Source organism: Pteropus medius, unplaced genomic scaffold, assembly GCF_902729225.1.
Source record: "Pteropus medius unplaced genomic scaffold, Ma_sr-lr_union100, whole genome shotgun sequence".
In the NCBI taxonomy this organism is placed as follows: Eukaryota; Metazoa; Chordata; class Mammalia; order Chiroptera; family Pteropodidae; genus Pteropus; species Pteropus medius.
The window spans coordinates 2,121,786-2,136,759 of NW_024352004.1; the positions used below are offsets into that span (position 1 = coordinate 2,121,786).

The 14,974-nt window shown below is 52.9% G+C and overlaps 1 protein-coding gene across 13 annotated transcripts in view; it reads left to right on the forward strand.

Annotated features, from left to right (window-relative positions):
* MAPT (microtubule associated protein tau) overlaps positions 1-12,175 on the forward strand; it is an 86,854-nt gene extending 74,679 nt beyond the window's left edge. For 7 of the 13 annotated variants that reach the window (XM_039846812.1, XM_039846821.1, XM_039846809.1 and 4 more), the window contains 4 exons: positions 2,918-3,010; positions 6,611-6,692; positions 8,405-8,517; positions 11,697-12,175. In XM_039846812.1, coding sequence (XP_039702746.1) covers positions 2,918-3,010; positions 6,611-6,692; positions 8,405-8,517; positions 11,697-11,912 — 504 coding nt within the window. In that variant the 3' untranslated portion in view covers positions 11,913-12,175. Of the gene's footprint in view, positions 1-2,917; positions 3,011-6,610; positions 6,693-8,404; positions 8,518-11,694 lie in introns of all 13 variants that reach the window. The other 6 variants (XM_039846814.1, XM_039846811.1, XM_039846819.1 and 3 more) reach the window with 3 other exon arrangements.
* Positions 12,176-14,974: the final 2,799 nt, after the last annotated feature.

Genomic DNA, 14,974 nt, shown 5'->3' on the forward strand with positions numbered 1-14,974 from the left:
ATTAGATATTTATCCAGCCTCTAGAGGAGGGGTGGTTTTTACATTTAAAAACCAAAGGATAAATTACAAAGAAAATTTCGAGTTTATAAAAATGCAAACGTTTGCACGTTACGAAAAAAATACACCTACCAGCAAAACGAGGGCGAAGGAGCAATTTTAGTAGTAATCAAAGAACCACAGAATAAGCCAATGATGCAGTCCTATTTATTTTAGTCGAAGAAATTAGCATAACAATTTTTTAAATTCCCGGTATCAGCAGCAATATGGTGAAACTGACTTTCTGAACTGTGCTCACAGAGTAAATTTAGCCGGCCCTTTTAAAAAGCTGTTTAGAGAGTTGTGTTGGGTGTTTTTATAATATTTATAATTTCTGACCCAGAAATTCTACTTCTGGGACTCCATGCCATGAAAATAAACTATGATTCAGGGGAAAATAAAAAAACTCCTGCAGAAAGATGTTTGCGGTGAGGCTGTTGATATCACTTAAAATGGAATCAATATAAATATCTGATAGAACAGATATCACAAAATGGAATGACAAGTCATTTAAAATAATGCTTCTCAACCGAAGTGTCTTATGATAGATGACTGGATAAAGAAGCTGTGGTACATATATACAATGGAATATTACTCAGCCATAAGAAGAGATGAAATACTGCCATTTGCAACAACGTGGATGGACCTTGACATAATCCTGCTAAGTGAAATAAGCCAGACAGAAAAAGTTGAAAATCACATGATGTCACTTATATGTGGGATATAAACCTAAAGGCAACAAATGAGCAGAACAAACAGAGAGACTCATGGACATTGACAATAGTCTAATGGTTACCAGAGGGTAAAGGGGGAGGGTAAGGAGGGAGGTAGATGGGGTAAAGGGGGTCAAATATGTGGTGACAGAAAGAAATCTAACTATGAGAGATGAACACACAATGTAAATATATATATGCCTTACTATTAAATGTACAACTGAAACTTACTGGATTTCGTTAACCAATGTTGCCATAAAACAAACAAACAAATAATAAGATCAATCTTCTAAAATAAATAAATAAATAAATACATAAATACATAAATAAAATAATGCTTCTGATATGACTGTGGAACATGGCGAATTCTTAGGATATGATGTTGCCTGATAAAGCAAGATGGAAAATTGTATGGACACTAATTACTATCATTTCTATGCATATGGTGGTAATTTTATTTATATATATATGAGACTTCAAGAGAATACAATGGAATGCAATAGTGGTTATGTTCAGGTTCAAGAAAACAGTTTTGTTTTTGCTTTTTTTTAACCTCTTTTTCAAAATCATGATGTTATGTTACTTTTCTAATGAAAAAAAAATAGCTTTTTATTTTAGGGGAACATACAAGAAAACAAAGAGATGGGGTGGGTATGTGCTTCCCAGGTTTTTAGGTTCAGACCAGTAAAATTAAGATAAAAAGCTGAGGATGGGGGTCCCAAGAAAAAATGGCTTTTTATTTTTGCAAAGTTAAGGCCATCTAAAAATAATAACTCTTATCTACTATAAATGTGACTTAATAATAATTTAATAAAGGAAAGGCCATTTTAACACCAAAAAGTCGGATAGACCAACTTTGCCATCCCTTCCTCGTTCCCTGATCTTGCCGAGGACCCGTGCAGCCTTGAGGGCCCTCTCTGGCACCTGGGTCAGGGTTTGGCAGCCTTCTCCCCACAGGAGCCAGGCCCGGGCTGCAACCCCAGCCGCAGTCGTCCTGACACACCCCGGGCCTCTGGGGAAGTGGACCTCACCCGTCATTCACAAAGGCAGCAACTGAGGTCTTGGCGCCATGTCCAGAACTTCAGAGAGCAATGCTGGTTCTTAACTGGGAACTCCAGTTGGCAGTTACTTATATTCATGGAAACTAAGACACACCGCTTTCTTTCGATCACGGAGCCCCCACTCCCGAGGGGAGACAGCTGGCGAAGACATCGCCACCGCTCTAGCAGACGAAATGAAGAGTTTTCCCACTCTCCTTCTCTGTGCATGGTTGTCTGTGTATTTCGTAGTTTTTGGACAAACTGGATCTAAATCATCCTCCCCTGAGATGCTGATATCCCCACACCTTCTCCCCGGTGCTGGAGAAAGGGGAGTCTCCCAGAACCACAGAGGAGTCACTGGGCCTCACTGCACAGGACAGCTGAGCGGGGACCACCGGGGACTATTTGCCTAGTTCCCTGTAAGCGCCTGGTGGGATTGTGGCCAAGGTGAGCTGAAGGCTGGAAGGGCAGCACTTCCTCCCTCACACAGAAGGGGGACTGCAGTGTCTCCGGCACAAAGCCATCTATGTCCTCCCCATAACGCCTGTGATCCTCGAACCGAGCAGAGCAGCCAAACAAAGCACCAGGGGAGCTTTCCAGAAGCAGAGACCAAGATTCCAATTCTAGGTCTGGGATTGTTCAAAAAGACCTACAGGTGATTGCAATGCCTGACGGGCTGGAGAACAGCCACAGAAAGGTCTCGGTGAATGTTCGGTGTGTCTGGTAGGTGTGCGAACGAGGACATAAAATGGGACTTTTTATTTGTTCATTTAGTAACGTAATTTTGCACATTTCACTCCATCCCAATCTGGTGAACACTGAACTCTAATCTATGGGTGTCAGAGGTGGTCCCTCAGGGGCCTCCATGACACAATCCTTGTCTAAACTGAATTGCCTCCTCTTGGATCTGTCTTATAAACCCGGTGTTATGAGACGGGGTCCACCTCAGATCTCCCACAGTTCTGGAATGCTTCCTGGGGAGCTCTCTGGGGAGGTGTGACTGACCTCCAGCCCTCAGCCTGGGGCCTCCTGCCCCCACCTCGACGTGAGCGTGAGCGGAGTGCGTTAGTGCAGAGCAGATGGATCCAGGTGTGGTGTGACACTCATCCTTTTTTCTGGCTATCAAAGGTGCAGATAATTAATAAGAAGCTGGATCTTAGCAACGTCCAGTCCAAGTGTGGCTCAAAGGATAATATCAAACACGTGCCAGGAGGCGGCAGTGTGAGTACCTTCACACTTTCCCTGCGCCGGACTGCGGTTCTGGTTTTTAAGAAGCGGCATGAGCATATATCCTTGCGAGACATTGCATAGAATAAACCATTCTCAGGCTCAGGGTGTCTGTGGCCCCAAGTACATGTAGCCCAGGCTCTCCACACCTGTGCCCACTGTTCTAGGAGAGGTGCCCTGCACCAATGGGTCCCCCGGCCTGCGGGGGCTTCATGGGCAGCGTAGGGAAGGTGGGCGATCCTCTCTCTGGCCTGTACCTGGAGGCGGGGTCCTCACAGCATAACACCCATCATGACCCAGCATAACACTCACCACCCAGCGTGGGCTTCCCGGAGCCCCACAGCCTATGTGAGGTTGGGCTGAAGGTGGCAGCGCCCGAGACGGGTCTGACACCTCCTCCCCCATCACCCGGGCAGGTTCACTTCGAGTGGTTCCACTGTGGACAGCCGACCTGTTTGTTCTGAGCAGACACGAAAGTCTTCCTGTCCTACCTCAGAGCAAGAGAAGTCCAGGCTCTGCTCATGTTCGTCTCCCGTACTCGTGAGGGGCGAGCAGATTTCTAAGCCTCTTGGCTCATTGTTAAAACCAGCTCCAGCCCCTGGCAGAGACTCAGACGCAAAAGAGCCCAGCCGAAAAGTACACCAGGAAACCGGCCTGCAGCCCCGGGTTGACGGAGATGCTGCTTTGGGCCCTTTCATGTTTGGCTTCCTCCAAACGTCCCTGGGGACTCCCTGCATCCCCAGTGCATGTGTCCCTGAGACCTGGGGCTGGCATCCTCACGTCTCACCTCCCCCACGTGATCAGCTCTGCTGTCCTCCCGGCTGTCCCGTGTTCACCTACGGTGGGTGCACACTCGTCACCCTAAGGCTCCCCTTCTCCACAGCCTCCTCCTCACTGCCCCAGCCTAACACACTGCGGAGCAGGAGGTATAAGACCCCTTGAGGGCCACCCCTGGGGAGGGGATGATTTCTGAGAGCAGGCATCTCACTCCTGGCTGGCAGCCCAGGGTGGCAGGGGTCGCCCCTGGGGCACGCGCTCCCCAGAAAGTGCACAGCCTGGGCAGCACGTTATCTGCGTCCAGCCCGAGGGTTTATTCTTGCAATGTGCTGCTGCCTCCTGCCCAGAGCCCCTGACCCTGGGTGGCGGGCGCTCACCAAGGGCTGCTGCATGGCGTTTCCTCCACGCTTCCTCGCCAGTGTCTGCTGTGTCTCTCCCGTCCCCCAGTCCCTGCTCTCCTGTCCCACGGCCACCTCGTCTTCTGCCAGAGACGGAAAGAGAAGGTGTGGGGGCCACCCCACCCCCACTCCAGCCACGATCTGTTTTAGCTTCGACTCCTGGTTCTCTGGCTTTCCTGCACACTCCTCCAGCCAGAGCAGGAAGGCATGTGCCTTCCGGTTTTACTCGTGTCTGGTCGCTGGCGGGAGGTTGCGCTGGCGAGGCCGAGGCCAGGGGGTCCAGCGGGCCACAGAGAGCAGACAGCCCCATCAGGAGGAAGTTGGGAAGAGAGAGTACATTCCCACTGCTGATGGCAGTTACAGGGTATCAGGGGACTTCCTCGGGGCACCTCCTGTTTGTCCTGCATTCTCTGCCAGCCTGTGGGCTAACCTATGACCTGGCAAAGAGACACAGGTTATCCCAGGTTGGCCCTAAGCACTGTCCTTGGCCCGTGTCCACGGCTTGTCTGCAGTAGGAGCCTTTGCAGAAAGCTGTTCCCCTGGTGAAAGGTGGCAGGGGGGTTACAAGCCCCTGCACAATGTTAGCCCTGGACCCCTGGCCCTGGGCTCCGGCCTCTGGCTTGTCGTCCCCTCTCCAGCCTGGAGGTGACGTCCCAGCAGGCAGGCCTTGCTCCTTCTCCAACCACCTTGCAATCCTCGCTGCCGCCGGGCTCCCCGCCAGGCCCCGGCCTCCTCTCCCCGCCAGGCCCCGGCCTCCTCTCCCCCGGCCTGGCCTCCTCTCGACTCCCTCTCCGCCTCCCTGGCTCCCACCCTCGCCCGTTCCTTTCCTCCATCTGCCATCCCAGGTTCCCCTGCACGACCCCACCCTCCTCCCCTCACAAGCTATTTCATCCAGCCTGAAGGGAAGAAAAGGAGGCCTCGGTCACTCCGACATTTACTTCCATCTCTCCCTCATGGGAGGGGATCCCATAGCCCCTCGCCCCCACCCCAGGGCACACGCTCTCTCCCAGACCTCAGAATCACTCATCCCCACTGTCACAGGTGCAGGCTGCCACACCTGTGTGCTCCCACCCTCCCTCCACCTGCTGGCACACACAGCCCACGTCCACCTGTCGGCCTGTCAACTCTCCACCAGTTAATGGCACATGCCAACATGACTCTGATTAACTGAAATAATCTGGGATTGTTCCAGATGATTTAGACCTACGTAGAAACCCCTCCCTTTTTTCTGGTGTCTTTGTTAAACTGAATCTCAGAGGAGGCCATCTCTCTCTGGGGTAACTCCAGGGCACGGGGCAGGAGCCAACAGGTGATTGGCCTCCTGCACCCTCAGGTGACCTCACACGAGGTAACTGCTGGGAAATGTCCCTCAGGGACCATCTGGAGCCCCGCTTACAGCCACGGCTTTGTAGAGACTTCCTTCAGGAGACCCATCTGCCGATGCGGAGTCCCTCGGGGGTGCCCCCTCCAGGATGAGGGTGCCCCCTCCGAGAAGCTGGTTCTCACGCTGACATCAGCAGGTGGCACAGAGGCCATTCCCCTCCGGAGTGTGGGCAGTGTGTCCGGGCCACACAGTGGACCCTCGTGCCTCGTCTGCGCTCTGGAACCCGAGGCCTCCCTGTATGTGCGTGTCCGGGTCTGCTTGCTGAGACACTAACCTTCTGGGTTTCTGCTGGGCCACCTGCCTTTCCTGTTGGTGTCACTTGGCTTCTTTCAAAGGTAAAGAACTGAGATGTCCAGGACACTCAGGCAGCAGCCGGCTCGTACCTCTGTGTGGCCGCAGTGCTGCGGGTCCTGCTCGCTGACCGCTGACCGTCGTTGCTCTTGCGGTGGGGGTGCTGGGGTTTCCGAAGCGTCTCCTGGGAAAAAGCCCGCCTCTGAGCCCTCACGGCCCTCTCCTCTCTGAGGCCCAGCAGATCCGGCCCTCTCGCTTTCCAAGTGCTGCGCGAACATCACCTCGATCTCTGCTTTCTCTCCGTCCGCGCTGAATGTAATGTCAATTTCCTGTCAGGAAAGAGAGTGACTTCTTTACATGTGTTTGTTACACAAATGGCATGGGCTCTGCACAATGACAAAGTATCCTGTTTTTCCCCCGAGGGTCTTTGTCCTGGGGGACTGAAGGCACTGGTCTCACTGTTATTTTGTGAAGACCCAGCTCCCTTGGGGCGGGGTTGGCAGAATTCCAGCCATTTTTTCCACCGTGATGAGGGCCTGCGCCCCCTGGCACACGGGACACTGTCCGAGCAGGGCCTGGACTTACACAGCTGCTTTTCATTGTGCTACGCCCATAATAAAATAATCCTATTTTGTTCTCTTTGTCCACCCACCCCCAACTCTCTCCCTTCCTCCCTCCCCCCTCTCTCCCTCTCTCTTCTTCTCTCTGTCTCTCTCTGTCTGTCTCTCTCTCTCTCACCTACAGGTGCAAATAGTCTACAAACCAGTGGACCTGAGCAAGGTGACCTCCAAGTGTGGCTCATTAGGCAACATCCATCATAAGCCAGGTAGCCCTTGAGGGCGGAGTGGGCAGGGAGGCCCAGGAGGCGGGGCAGGACAGGGTCATGCCTGCTTGAGTGGCTGGGGGAGTTGATAGGATGAGCTATCAAGGAGAGCGCTGAGGGTGGAACTTGCTGGGGCCCCGGGAGGTGTCGCTGTCCTGTCTCACTCTCCTGTGCGGGGCCATGCTGGCCCAGACAAGGTGAGGAGGGAGGGCAGATGCTGGCCCCAAACCCTATCCTGTGGCTCTCCAAGCAGGCTGCCCACAGGGCCTCTAGAGCCTGGGAAGGGCTTGATCTGGCCCCTAAAGTCTGGCTGTGTGGGTGTCCCAGCCCAGTCCCCAGCCAACATGGGGGACACTTCATCAGCTGCACCAAGGCGTTGCCACACCTTGCTGTCACTTTTTTGAACAGAAAATGATACCGTTGGCCCTCCGCCATGCTTTTCCTTCCCCTCCCCATCCCGCATCGTAGAGAAATTCACGCTGGCTATAGATCTTTCTGTGACCGTGGAAATGTTCTGTATCTGTGCTGTCCAGGGCGGCAGCCACTAACCACACGTGACTGTTGAGCACTCGCCATGTGGCCAGCGCAACATCTTTTTAAATTAAAATTTAATTAAACGAGTTTTATTTAATTAAAATTTAAGTAGGCACCTGTGTAGCTTGTGGCCACCGTCCTGTACAACACAGATCTGGATTCCGACTCCCGCCTACGAGTCCCGAGCAGGGACTTCTGCCTTGGTCAGGCCCTCAGGGCAGAGATCTTTACTGGACCCATTACTGTGGGAAGAGAAGGCTGTCAGAAGCAACGCCCAGCATGTGTCTCATTTTCTGGCTGCTTTGGACATTTTGGGGGGGTTAGTATCTCCCAGTGTCACCATCCTGCCACACTGTGAGCAGCTTTCTTGGGTGGCTTTATTTTTCCTGAGAGTAATGTACAGTTGGCCCTTGAAAACTCGGGGGGTTAGGGATGCCTGACCCCTCATGCCATCGAAAATCTGCATGTAACTTTTGACTCCTCCAGAACTTAACCCCTTATAAGCCTACTGTTGACAGGAAGCTGTACCTACCTAGTCAGCTAACTAGATAACATAGTCGATAAACACATCTTTTGTATGTTATATATATATACTGTGTTCTTACAATAAAGTAAACCAGAGAAAAGAAAATCATAAGGAATAGACACAGTATTTATTGAAAAAATTCAAATACGAGTGGACTTGCGCAGTTCAAACCCATGTCGTTCAAGGATTAGGTGTGGTTCGCCTCTTCCTCAGGCCATGTCTGTCCGTGTTGGGTGGACATCGAATGTCTGGGGAGAGAGAAAGGGTCGGGGCCCTTCCTTATTCAGGATGCGTTTTGCCTGTTTAATTCTGAGGTCTTACGAGGCTTTTTAGCTTCAGGATGTGGACACAGAAAGACTTCTCTTGTTGGAAGCCAACCAGGTTAGAATTTAGAATCATTTCTCCTGGACCGAGCTTTCATTTACCTTTGTATTGTCTGAGGAGGGAGAGTTTTCTGAGTAAATATTTGATGCGCAGCTTGATTAGAGAGACGAAGAAGAGAACTGTTTTCTAGCCCTGTGGAAGGACAGACCAGTGCCCAAAACCGTATTCCGAACAGAGGAGAGTCTTGCCTGCTCCCAGAGCTTGGTGTCTCTGCAGAACTCTGAGTAGCCCTGGTTCCAGGCACCGAGCTCTTGTGTGTGTTGTGTTCCAGGAGGTGGCCAGGTGGAGGTAAAATCTGAGAAGCTGGACTTCAAGGATAGAGTCCAGTCGAAGATCGGGTCCCTGGATAACATCACCCACGTCCCCGGCGGAGGGAATAAAAAGGTAAAAGAGACAGGGCAGGGAGGAGGCTGCACTCGGATGTGGGTGTGAATCGAATCGGGTGGACAAGGCTGGTCCAGTTTTCCAGAGGGAGGAAAGCCAAGGATCCCGGAGGGACTGGCTTGTTGTGGATTCTCAGCAACCACCGGGACTATGGGGCGTGCCTTTCTTTAGTGGCCTATTGCAAGTCACCAGGAGCTTTAACAAATTTGATGCCTGGGCCCCACCCTGGAGATTCTGACTTAATTGATCTTGGGGCACAGTCTGGGTGCCTGGACTCTTTAAAGCCCCCAGGTGATTCTTTGGTAGGGTCAAAGGCGAGAGGCACTGTCCTAGGCCTTGTGGGTGGCCAGCATCCACAAAAGGAAATAGCCATTCCTAAAGCCAGCTCCAGTGCACCAAGAACAAGTCATGGGAACATAACCTAATTTTCTAAGTGGGTCACTAGGCAGTTAGAGCAAAACAGTGATGTTGAAATCCAGATTTGGGCAACGCCTCCACCCACCTGTCACGGAAGTGTCCGTGGGGAGGCTGCCGGACCTTGGCATTCCCGGAAGTTTCTAGAGTCTCGGGCCTTGCCGTGGGTCTGTGTGAGCGTGGGGGCTGGGTGGCACCAGAGTGTGTGTGGCCCAACACAGGATGCGGTATTGTGGCTGTATTCTTCTCATATGCATAAACGCAGACATCCTCTGGGGTTTCCCACTAACGCCTGCCCCAAAGGCCTGAAGTGGCTCACTCTCCAGTCTTTCACGTCCCCCAGCAGCTGACTGAGGAGTGGCGGAGGGGGAAGGGATGTCCCAGAATGGGCACAGAATCTGAGACTCAACCTGATGTAAGGATGCTGCCCAAGGTGGCCCAGGTGGTTGGAAGTAGCGGCAGAGCCATCTCACCAGATGCTTGGTGACAGCTAGGAGTCCCCATGGCAAATCTCCAGGCCTCCCCCAATCCCCACTTCAGGCAGGCAGCCCCACTCACCACCTCCACCTCAGATTCCAAACAGACAGGCACAGCCCGTCCTGCATTTCGGTGAAAGCCCGACCCAACAGTGTAGTTTCGGAGAAGCACTCGCTGGTATGGTCTTAAAGCAGAGATGGCAAACTGAGACGTGGGGACAGACCTGACCCCTAGACAGCGACCCCCAGAGGCTGAGGGGAGGACGGGTACTGGCCCTTGGGTGGCCTTTTACTCTGTGTTTCCCCACAGCACCCCTCTGGTCTCCCCGACCCCCAGGTGGACCTAAAGTGGCCTTTTCCCTTCGCACTTCCACATCCCCGGCTTCCCAAGGCTCAAGGGTACATCTCCATGCCCCCCCCTCCCCCGTGACCGAGGAGGCTGCACGCCCTCAGGGAAGTGGGGCAGGGCCCTGTCCTCTGGGAAGTGGAGAAAGTTCTACAGAAGTCCAGCACCCTGCTCCTTTGGCTCACCCACTCCACCCTGGTTTAAGGTGGGGCCTCCCTTCTCGAGGAGCTTTAAAGATACCCATGCCCACGGAGAGTCCACTTGAACGAGTCTGGACAGGCCCTGGGCCTCCGTGGAGGAAGGTCTCTGCCCTTGTCTCTGGAAGCTTCTGTGTCCTAAGAAACGCTCTGGGCTTGACTCTGCTTGGAGCTGTGACCTGGGCGAGAGCAGTAAACATTCTCAGCCTGTTTCTCCTACGGCAAAATGGATAGACATTCACATCCCAGGGTGGTTGTGAGACCCAGATGAGATGGTGTTCTGGAAGGTTCCTATACTTTGCAGTCATCTAAGAACATGAGTTAGAGTCAAGTCTGAGTCTGAACTTCTGTTTTAACTCATCTCTGTGAGGTGAGCTAGAACAGAAGTGAGGCCCCGCCCTGCCCACTGCTCAGGAGACAGTCCCGGTCCCAAAGGGTCCCCTCGTATTCAAGTCCCCCCCTTTCCTCCTGTGATGAGCAGAATCGCTCACGAGCAGTGGAGCACAGGACCCCGCTGCCTGAGCTCCTTTCAGCTTGGGGGATTTTTGGGTATTCTCAGGACCTTGTCACTTTTTTCTTATGAACAAAGCTTATAAAAAAAACATTAACAAACGTTCTTATGTCAAAAGGCCTTTCAAAGGAAGCAATATGGAGGGTGCTTTAGTCAAAGCAGTGACCCGAAATGAACAAAATAAGCATATAGCTTAAATGGGAGCCTGGTTATTCTCTTCATCCACATGCGAGCATGCCGCAGCAGCCGCTCTTCCTTCTCCGGGGTCTGCAGACCACTAAAATCGTGTGGAAAAATTGTGACGTGTGTATGAGTGCAAGCCTGCACGTACGTACATTTTTCTTTAAAGCAGTCTTAGAACTCCAAAAAGGTAGAGAATTACTGTGTCTGCCACGTCAGGGCTCATCAGGGGAGAATTATTTTTGTACCTCTCGCATCTCTAGCTAATGCCCTCTGAGTTTCCCAGGGATCCTTTGGAGCTCAGAGCCCTGGGGCTCCTGGCTACGTCATCACTTCTCTACTTTAAAAAAGGGCTTTGTAGCGCCGTGTTCTCCAGCACACCTAACCAACCAGCTGCCGCCACCTCCAGGCTCATCAGTCACTGGCAAAGGGGGGGAATGTGTGTGGTTCATGGGCAGGCAGCAGTGGCTCCGGGAACGTTCCTTCATCTCCAGCTTCTCCTTCAACTCTCTCATTTGCAATTGGGTAATATCTACCCAAATAAAATGTGCATGACCTACTAGCATTTCTACTTCTAGGATACACTTACACGTGTGTGAAATGATGTGCGCGCAAGGTTATTCATACACAGCATCGGTCATGATAGTAAAAGACTAGAACAGGTTAACTATCCATCCATCCATCGAGGAATGGATAAATGCGGTCCATCTGCTCTGGTGGCATACCACGCAGCGAGCAACAAGCATGAAAGAACTATATAATGATAACGGACGGCATTAAGTCTAAAAACTGAAGTGCAAAGCATGTGGATATTGTAAATATACACACACACACATATTTATATACTCACACATACACGTGTTTGTTTATAGTGGTCACTGACTCTGGGGAGAGGAGCAGGGTGGCATGGAGGCAGGTGACGGAAGAACCCAGCACAAGTATTTGCTATTGGAAAATGATCCAAACCATGGTCACCACCACCCCAGGCCAGTCGGTGGGCAGGGCTTGCCATCCTGGGCTCTTCATCTCACCCTCCCTCCCCTCCTCTCTTGCAGATTGAAACCCACAAGCTGACCTTCCGTGAGAACGCCAAAGCCAAGACAGACCACGGGGCGGAGATCGTCTACAAGTCTCCCGTGGTGTCCGGGGACACGTCTCCGAGACACCTCAGCAACGTGTCCTCCACGGGCAGCATCGACATGGTAGACTCGCCCCAGCTCGCCACACTAGCCGACGAAGTGTCCGCCTCCCTGGCCAAGCAGGGTTTGTGATCAGGCCCCCCGGGGCGGTCAATAATCGTGGAGAGAAGAGAGAGAGAGTGTGGAAAAAAAAAGAATAATGACCTGGCCCTTCGCCCTCTGCCCTCCCCCAGCTGCTCCTCACAGATCGGTTAATCGGTTAATCACTTAACCTGCTTTTGTCGCTCGGCTCTGGCTCGGGACTTCAAAATCAGTGATGGGAATAAGAACAAATTTCATCTTTCCAAATTGATGGGTGGGCTAGGAATAATAAAATATTTTTCAAAACACTTTAAGAGATGACCACACCCAACATTTCCTTGGGCAATTACTTTTGATTCTTTTTTTTTCCCCTCTGAGTAGAAGAGGGAGGAGAGGCTCTGAAAGGTGCTTTTGGGGAATTTCAAGAGACTGGGGGAACCCTTCCTCTGGCCCCGTCCTGGGGGTGTCAAAGAGGCAGGGACAACAACAAAGGATTTGACACTTGGTGGTTGGTGGAGCCACAGGCACATTTGAACTTGTGTGAGCGGGATGGGGAGGGGACGGGATGGGGCAGGGTGTGGGGAGAGACGCAGGAGAGGCTGAGGTGGAGGGAGGGAGGGAGAGCGTGGGAGAGGGAGGGCGTGAGAGGGAAAACGTGGTGGGAGAGGAGCGGCTGCTCTCAGCCTGGACGGGCAGCAGGCAGGGCAAACAGCCTCCGCAACACGCAGCCAACTCGGCCCGAGTGGCCTTCTCGGTGGCCCGGGATCTGCTGCAGGTCGGTGTGCCACCCTCTGGAGGGCAGTCCCTCCCACACTGTGAAGGCACAGTGGGCAGGAGAAGGCTGACTGGTGGGAGGGCGGCACCCTGTGGGTTACTTCCTCAGAGAAGACTGACCTCAAGGTCCTGGGTCCTGGCCTCTTTCTCCCAACCTACGGGGAAGGGGGTCGGGTCCTGAGCCGAGGGGCTTCCTCCCGCCCCACGGAAACCCTGTTTTGTTGAGTTCTGAAGGTTGGAACTACAGCCACGATTTTGGCCACCTCACAGATTTGGGACTTTAGGGCTAACCAGTTCTCTTGTAAGGACTTGTGCCTCTAGGGGGACACCTGCCTGTTCCCAAACCTGGGCCTCTGGCAACTCTGGAGTGTGTGCGTGGGGGTCTTGGAGGGGTGGGTCCTGAGCCTCCTATCCCTCCCACGGCCACTGCAGCCACCTGTCTGCCCCCGCTACGCCCGTGTGTCTGTTATGCAGAGCTCAGTCACTGCCTGTACCCCTCATTATGTCACACTGTCCTGAGTTCCCAGCCTCACCAAACCCCTTCTCAGTAATGGATGTTGTTGGGATGTGGGAGGCACCTACTCTAAACTAAGGGTTGAAATCAAGGGAAGGCAAAGGCACAAGGTGGGACCTCAGTCTCTCCGTCTAAGTTACATTCATCCAACTGGCATGTCCCTCACAATGAACCTGATGACCTTATTCAGTTCCCTGTCCCCAACCTCCCATCACAGATGTGAGTGGGGGGGGGGTGTGGGAGGAGGGCTCGGCAATGACCCTGAGTGTGGGCTTGGAGAGCCTTTTCCTCCTAGGAGGCCCGGTCCCCTTCCTGTGTTGAGCTGGCAGCGGGTTGTGTGTCCTGGTTGCCAGAGATGGCGCCAGAATAGACAGGCCCTCAGGGCTAAACCCGATTCCCTCTGACCCCCACTCCCACCCCAGCTGTGACTGCCAGCCTCTCAGAGAGCCCAGCCGCTGCTCAGCCCCAAGTGCACATAATCAGCTCTCCATGCCCCCCAAAGGGGAACATGCCCCCTCGGAAATGGTTCTCGCCCCATCCCAGCTGGAAGCAACACTATCTATCTGTCCTGCTGGAGCAGCTGAACATATACATAGAAGTCGCCCTTCCTTCCCTGTCAGCACCCTGTCGCGTTGTAGTCGGATCTGTCTGTTTATGCTTGGATTCACCAGAGTGACTATGATAGTGAAAAGAAAAAGACGCATGTATCTTGAAATGCTTGTAAAGAGGTTTCTAACCCACCCTCATGGGGGTCCTCAATGTCTCCCAGTCCGCCTGCTGGGACTCAGCTCCAGGAGGCCAATGTGGCTCTACCCTGTTGGGGCCTCCCAGTTTTTGAAAGGCTTTCTTCAGCATCTGGGACCCAACGGAGACCAGATTTTGACATCTGAGAACCCTCAGTTGAGAAGGCCTGAAGCACAGGACTAGGACGGAGGCTGTGGTGCCCCTGCCCCGCCCCAAAGGGCTTCCCTTTGTCAGGGCAGAGCCATGTGTCTTGTGGCTGGTCTGTTTTACAGCATGAAGATGTCCCTCTCTGGCCACAACCTGGAGAAGCCTCACAGCCCCGAAAGAGGGTCTTCTTACAACTTCCTGCGTCGCAAGAAAAATGAAGCCAGTGCCACCTGGGGAAAGGTCTGCAGCCCACCTCCCTCCAGGCTCTCAGGAAGGGCAGCCCGGGCCTCCCCACCAAAGGGCTCTACGGCCACAGCAGGGGTTGGCATGAACAGCCTGCCCTGAATGGGGCCCCGGCTGCCTGACTGAGGAAGGGTGACAAGTCAGGAGACACCATTCCCAAAGCCTTGGCCAGAGCCCCTGCTGACCTTGCACAAGTCTCATCTGCTGCCACCAGGAAAGGGAAGCAGCTTTTGTAGAAAATAGCTGTTTAAAGAAACTCAGCAACCTCAGGCCCAGTTCTGCCACTTCCGGTTTGAGCAGTTTAAGGCACCCCTGGTGGTGGGGGAGTGAGGTGGGAGGGGTCCAGGGCGTCCTCTCTAGGGCTGGAGGCTTCATTTGCAGCCAGAGCTTTCCTTGCAAGGAATCATCTCAGCCCAGAACTTTCCACTGTGAGGCTCCCCACTGTCCTTTGAGTCCCAGCAAAAAAAGGAAATGTGTTTTAAAGATTTGGTGGCTGTTGAGATTGTGGCCCCTCATTACTGCCACTGGTTTATGGCTGCATTTTTTTCTTGGATTTCTGCCTTCCTCTTCCTGCAGGTCCTGTGCCCTGTTCAATACCTTATTCTGAGGTCCTTAAGTGGAGGGCCCTGGAATCTCCCTTGTAGGGTGGGTTACTGGGGTCAGCCTCCAGATCATGGTTTAGAGTGACTAG